The sequence below is a fragment of the Perca flavescens genome, chromosome 1 (assembly GCF_004354835.1).
Source record: "Perca flavescens isolate YP-PL-M2 chromosome 1, PFLA_1.0, whole genome shotgun sequence".
NCBI lineage: Eukaryota > Metazoa > Chordata > Actinopteri > Perciformes > Percidae > Perca > Perca flavescens.
In genome coordinates, this window is record NC_041331.1 from 44,551,236 (window position 1) to 44,558,735 (window position 7,500).

General features: G+C 48.2%; 1 protein-coding gene across 1 annotated transcript in view; it reads right to left on the reverse strand.

Moving 5' to 3' along the window:
- Positions 1-7,500, reverse strand: part of nob1 (NIN1 (RPN12) binding protein 1 homolog) — a 23,692-nt gene that overhangs the window by 2,207 nt on the left and 13,985 nt on the right. Inside the window, 4 exon segments of the mRNA XM_028581288.1 lie at positions 795-915; positions 987-1,100; positions 1,236-1,242; positions 1,945-2,022. Of these exon segments, the coding sequence (XP_028437089.1) occupies positions 795-915; positions 987-1,100; positions 1,236-1,242; positions 1,945-2,022 (320 nt within the window).

The following is a 7,500-nucleotide window of genomic DNA, read 5'->3' on the forward strand; positions in this document are numbered from 1 at the left end:
ACACACACACACACACACACACACACAGAGACACACACACACACAGAGACACACACACACACACACACACACACACACACACACACACACACACACACACACACACACACACACACAGGTTTCAAAACGGGATGGTCCTCAAAACACACATCTATCCACTCAAAGAGATACACACACTGCCACACACACACACACACACACACACACACACACACACACACACACACACACACACACACACACACACACACACACACACAGCCTCAAACACACACACACACACACACACACACACACACACACACACACACACACACACACACACACACACACAGAGACACACACACACACACACACACACACACACACACACACACACACACACACACAGAGACACACACACACACACCCTCAAAACACACACTTCCTCAAAACACACACACACACACACACACACACACACACACACACACACACACACACACACACACAGTGTGTCCCAGAGAGTGGACACGGACTCACACACACAGGAGTGACATCACAGGATGTAGTTCCACACACACTTTGATCAGCACACACACACACACACACACAGAGTCCCATCTGGACAGAACACACTGGAAGGACACACCAACACACCCTCAAAACAACCAACACTTCCTCCGACACACACACACGCAGGTAAATGGACACACAGACACACACACACACACACACACACACACACACACACACACACACACACACACACACACACACACACACAGTGTGTCCCAGACGTGGACCGGACTCACTTGAAGCAGGCGTGACATCTCAGGATGTAGTTCCTGGCCTCTTTGATCAGCATCCCGTTCACCGACAGAACGTGGAGTCCCATCTGGATCAGAACGTTCTGGAAGGACAACCAATCAACCGCTCTCTGACAACCAATCAGGAGTCCGATCTAAACCCAAAGGTAAATGGACAGACAACATCACTTCACCTACCTGTCTGTCGGTCGGTGGTCAGACACCCGACAGTGACATCAGCACAAGCCGTCAATCACGACTCCATCTTCACCTGCTGGATGTTGCCGGGCGTGATCCATCCCACCTGTGTGTCTGTCTGTCCTCTCTTCAGTCTGTCTCTCTTTGTCCTCAATCCGTCTGATCCATCTGTCTGTCTCTGTCTCTCATCAATCTGTCTGTCTGTCTCTCTCCATCCGTCTGTCTCAGACTGTCTGTCTCTCACTTCACCATCTGTCTGTCTGTCTGTCTGTCTGTCACACACACACACACACACACACACACACACACACACCTCTGTCTGTCTGTCTCTCCATCCGTCTTTGTGTCTCTGTCTGTCTCTCTCTCTGTCTGTCTGTCTCTCTCAATCCGTCTGTCTTTCTCTCCATCTGTCTGTGTCTCTGTCTGTCTCTCTCTCTACATCTGTCTGTCTGTCTCTCTCCATCCGTCTGTCTCTCTGTCTGTCTCTCTCTACATCTGTCTGTCTGTCTGTCTGTCTGTCTCTCCATCTGTCTCTGTCTCTGTCTGTCTCTCCATCCGTCTGTGTCTCTGTCTGTCTCTCTACATCTGTCTGTCTGTCTCTTCATCCGTCTGTGTCTCTGTCTGTCTGTCTCTCTCTCTACATCTGTCTGTCTGTCTCTCTCCATCCGTCTGTCTCTCTGTCTGTCTCTCTCTACATCTGTCTGTCTGTCTGTCTCTCCATCTGTCTGTGTCTCTGTCTGTCTCTCTCTCTACATCTGTCTCTCTGTCTGTCTGTCTCTCCATCCGTCTGTCTCTCTGTCTGTCTCTCTCTCCATCCATCTGTCTCTGTCTGTCTGTCTCTCTCTCTCCATCTGTCTGTCTCTCCATCCATCCTCTGTCTGTCTGTCTCTCTCTCTACATCTGTCTGTCTGTGTCTGTCTCTCTCCATGTCTGTGTCTCTGTCTGTCTCTCTCTCTACATCTGTCTCTCTGTCTGTCTCTCCATCTGTCTGTGTCTCTGTCTGTCTCTCTCTCTCTACATCTGTCTGTCTGTCCATCTGTCTGTGTCTGTCTGTCTCTCTCTACATCTGTCTCTCTGTCTGTCTCTCCATCTGTCTGTGTCTCTGTCTGTCTCTCTCTCTACATCTGTCTCTCTGTCTGTCTCTCCATCCGTCTGTGTCTCTGTCTCTCTCTCTACATCTGTCTGTCTGTCTCTCTCCATCCGTCTGTCTCTCCGTCTGTCTCTCTCTACATCTGTCTGTCTGTCTGTCTGTCTCTCCATCCGTCTGTGTCTCTGTCTGTCTCTCTCTACATCTGTCTCTCCATCTGTCTGTGTCTCTGTCCGTCTCTCTCTCTACATCTGTCTCTCTGTCTGTCTCTCCATCCGTCTGTCTGTCTGTCTCTCTCTCCAGCCGTCTGTCTGTCTCTCTCTCCATCCATCTGTCTGTGTCTGTCTGTCTGTCTGTCTATATTTAAACCTCTGTGTGTTTTTAGAAGGAATATCCAACCATCATTTGTGGATCATTTGGACCAAACAACAACCGTTTCTCTCCGAGGGTTTAATGCAACTATTTAAAGGGATTGTTTGGCCATAGAGAGCCAAAGTCCCGCCCCTTCCGGTGGACCGGTAGTGAAGAGAGGCAAATTATTTTTTGATCCCGTTTGAATTGAGCCATGGATTACAAATATGATGTTCGTCAATTTAAAAGATAATTTTTCAACCAAAGAAAGTCTCAGTTAGCCGTAGGTTTGTCATATGACCACTTAGTTTAGTGTGAAACAGCTCAGTGGACTACATCTCCCAGTGGACTACATCTCCCAGTGGACTACATCTCCCAGTGGACTACATATCCCAGTGGACTACATCTCCCAGTGGACTACATCTCCCAGTGAACTACATCTCCCAGTGAACTACATCTCCCAGTGGACTACATCTCCCAGTGGACTACATCTCCCAGTGAACTACATCTCCCAGTGGACTACATCTCCCAGTGAACTACATCTCCCAGTGGACTACATCTCCCAGTGGACTACATCTCCCAGTGGACTACATATCCCAGTGGACTACATATCCCAGTGGACTACATCTCCCAGTGGACTACATCTCCCAGTGGACTACATATCCCAGTGGACTACATCTCCCAGTGGACTACATCTCCCAGTGAACTACATCTCCCAGTAGACTACATCTCCCAGTGGACTACATCTCCCAGTGGACTACATCTCCCAGTGGACTATATATCCCAGTGGACTACATCTCCCAGTGAACTACATCTCCCAGTGAACTACATCTCCCAGTGGACTACATCTCCCAGTGGACTATATATCCCAGTAGACTACATCTCCCAGTGGACTACATCTCCCAGTGGACTACATCTCCCAGTGGACTATATATCCCAGTGGACTATATATCCCAGTAGACTACATCTCCCAGTGGACTACATCTCCCAGTGGACTACATCTCCCAGTGGACTACATCTCCCAGTGGACTACATCTCTCCTCTAACACAAGCTACCTCACCTAGCTTGATGCTCGGCTTGCTCGCTAGATAGCTATAGCTTAGCTCTGTTAAACACCACATGTAACGTTATCTCACCTGCTGGGTTTTATTTGGCTCTCTATAACCTCCCAGAACCTCCCAGAACCTCCCAGAACCTCCCTAGGTCTGCCACCTCTTAGTCGATTAGTCGACTAATCGTCATTTTGGTCTTCGTCGACTAAGATTTCTTTAGTCGATTAGTCATCTTTTATGCTTATTCATGCTTAATTACTCATTTCTAAGAAACTTCAGAGCACATTTATGGTAAACACAAGATTTAAAGTGGTGCTTTTGCAGGATTAATTGTGGAGAAACTCAGTTTTACAGATGGTTAATTAACTACATTTATATTGTGCTTTTCTAGTCTTAACCACCTTTCAAAGCTCACAGCTCTGTCAATTAAATCAACTAATCGATTAGTCGACTAAATCCTATAAGTGTTAGTGGACTAGGAATTTCGTTAGTCGAGGACAGACCTAAACCTCCCAAAACCTCCAAGAACCTCCCAAAACGTCCCAAAACCTCCCAGAACCTCCCAAAATGTCCCAAAAACTCCCAGAACCTCCCAAAACCTCACAGAACCTCCCAGAACCTCACAGAACCTCCCAAAACCTCCCAGAACCCCCCAGAATGTCCCAAAACCTCCCAGAACCTCCCAAAACGTCCCAAAACCTCCCAGAATGTCCCAAAACCTCCCAGAACCTCCCAGAACCCCCCAGAACCTCCCAGATCCTCCCAAAACCTCCCAGAACCTCCCAAAACCTCCCAGAACCTCCAAGAACCTCCCAGAACCCCCCAGAACCTCACAGATCCTCCCAAAACCTCCCAGAACCTCCCAAAACCTCCCAAAACCTCCCAGAATGTCCCAAAACCTCCCAGAACCTCCCAAAACCTCCCAGAACCTCCAAGAACCTCACAGAATGTCCCAAAACCTCCCAGAACTTCCAAGAACCTCCCAGAATGTCCCAAAACCTCCCAGAACCTCCCAGAATGTCCCAAAACCTTCCAGAACCTCCCAAAACCTCCCAGAATGTCCCAAAACCTCCCTGAACCTCCCAGAACCCCCTAGAACCCCCCAGCCTGCGTGGTGTTTGCGTTCGGCTGAGACTCACCAGCAGGTCCAGCAGGCCGTCGTCGATCGACGCCAGCGGCTCTCTCCAGAACTGGAAGCTGTTGAACTCGTCCCGGTCCGCCTGTTTCGGTTTGTTCTTCGAATTTAAAACCTCCACCGGATCCTGGAGTGGGAACCAACGTCACCACACAATCTGAGACCTGTCAGGTCCTATCTCACACAAAGCCCGACGCAAGTCTCTTTGCTAGTTTAAGACCGACCCAGTTCTCAGATTCCCGTCCAGCACCCACGTTGTTTAAATAATAAATGCACCTGCACCCATCTGTGGCCCATGGGTGTGCTGGTCTTACAGGGAGGTGTGTTCAGGTGCATTCTGGGAGTATTGCTATCTTGAGGTAGTGGGAAGTGATGGCACCATTGACCAACAAAAACCTGGTCTAAAGTCAATAACGCAGCATTTCATTGTTATTTTAACAGAGCATTAGTAAAATGCTCCTAGGCTCGTGCACAGCGCACACACACACTATGCTTGTTACACACACAGGGACACACAGCAGCACACACACACATGCAGAAGATTACAAATAAAAATATTACGGTGCAAATCCTCCATCATAACAGCAATGCTCCAAGGTCCAAACGCACCTGGCTTTAAAAGGGAATGGGAGCTGATCTCTGATTGGTTGATGAATGGGAGCTGATCTCTGATTGGTTGAATGCATGTTATGCCCAAAACACACCTCTGATTAATGAAGACACTAAAGACAAGCCTTTAGGACCAGGCGCCCGGCACACCAAGCCTTTTTTACTGCCGTTAAACTAGCAACAGTGGATCGGTTGCAAAATCTTATCGCAGCAGACTTTAAGATATCAGCAAATATCGTGTCGTTACCGACGCCTATTTTTCACGTGACACACAAGCGCGTTGGAAGCGTTTCCAGGCAAAATAGAATAGGAAAAAATGTTTAAATGTCGTTTAGACATTAATACATATTAATAAATGACATGTTGATGGTTGAAAGTCTCGAGGTTTTGATTCAGGGCTCCAGACTGAGACCGAATGGACCAACATTTGAGAGTGTGCGACTGAATTTTACATCCAGTCGCCCATGTGTGACCAGTAAATTTGCCCCTTTTTTTTTTTTTTTTTTACACGTTAAACGTTGAAATTTCGGTACCTGAGAGCGCGTAAGCGCAGACTTATCTGTCCTCTCTGAAAATTGACAGAGACACCTTTCAGCAACAAGGCCATTCAAAGTGCTTTACATGAAACATTAAAGAGTAAGGGTGTGACGAAGATTAAAACGTGACGAGATTTCTCGTCGAGGTGAGAAATTGTCTCGTGAGGTGATGTCAGCGTGGAGTTACTATTGAAGATCCCCCCCCTGCCACTTTTAAATCATTCGTGTGGCAACATTTTGGTTTTCCTGGGGAAATAATAAACGGCGAAAGAGTGACAGACAAGACGAACACGATATGTAAACATTGTAAGAAAAAAAATGCCACCGGTAAGTGCAAGAGCCACGGCAATAACGAGGGACATAGGCGTTTTCATTGCAGCTGATATGAGGTGAATGGTATGGTGAACGGTATGTGATGATGTGGGGGGTATGGTGAAGGGTATGTGATGATGTGGGGGTATGGTGAAGGGTATGTGATGATGTGGGGGTATGGTGAACGGTATGTGATGATGTGGGGGGGTATTGTGAAGGGTATGTGATGATGTGGGGGTATGGTGAAGGGTATGTGATGATGTGGGGGTATGGTGAAGGGTATGTGATGATGTGGGGTATGGTGAAGGGTATGTGATGATGTGGGGGTATGGTGAAGGGTATGTGATGATGGGGGGGGGTATGGTGATGATGGGGGGTATGGTGAAGGGTATGTGATGATGTGCGGGGTATGGTGAAGGGTATGTGATGATGTGGGGGTATGGTGAAGGGTATGTGATGATGTGGGGGTATGGTGAAGGGTATGTGATGATGGGGGGTATGGTGAAGGGTATGTGATGATGTGGGGGGTATTGTGAAGGGTATGTGATGATGTGGGGGTATGGTGAAGGGTATGTGATGATGTGGGGGTATGGTGAAGGGTATCTGATGATGTGGGGTACGGTGAAGGGTATGTGATGATGGGGGGTATGGTGAAGGGTATCTGATGATGTGGGGGTACGGTGAAGGGTATGTGATGATGTGGGGTATGGTGAAGGGTATGTGATGATGTGGGGGTATGGTGAAGGGTATGTGATGATGTGGGGGCATGGTGAAGGGTATGTGATGATGTGGGGGTATTGTGAAGGGTATGTGATGATGATGGGGGGTATGGTGAAGGGTATGTGATGATGTGGGGGTATGGTGAAGGGTATGTGATGATGGGGGGTATGGTGAAGGGTATGTGATGATGTGGGGGTATTGTGAAGGGTATGTGATGATGTGGGGGGTATGGTGAAGGGTATGTGATGATGTGGGGGTATGGTGAAGGGTATCTGATGATGTGGGGGTATGGTGAAGGGTATGTGATGATGTGGGGGTATGGTGAAGGGTATGTGATGATGGGGGGTATGGTGAAGGGTATGTGATGATGTGGGGGTATTGTGAAGGGTATGTGATGATGTGGGGGTATGGTGAAGGGTATGTGATGATGTGGGGGTATGGTGAAGGGTATCTGATGATGTGGGGGTACGGTGAAGGGTATGTGATGATGGGGGGTATGGTGAAGGGTATCTGATGATGTGGGGGTATGGTGAAGGGTATGTGATGATGTGGGGGTATGGTGAAGGGTATGTGATGATGGGGGGGTATGGTGAAGGGTATGTGATGATGTGGGGGTATTGTGAAGGGTATGTGATGATGTGGGGGTATGGTGAAGGGTATGTGATGATGTGGGGGGTATGGTGAAGGGTATCTGATGATGTGGGGGTACGG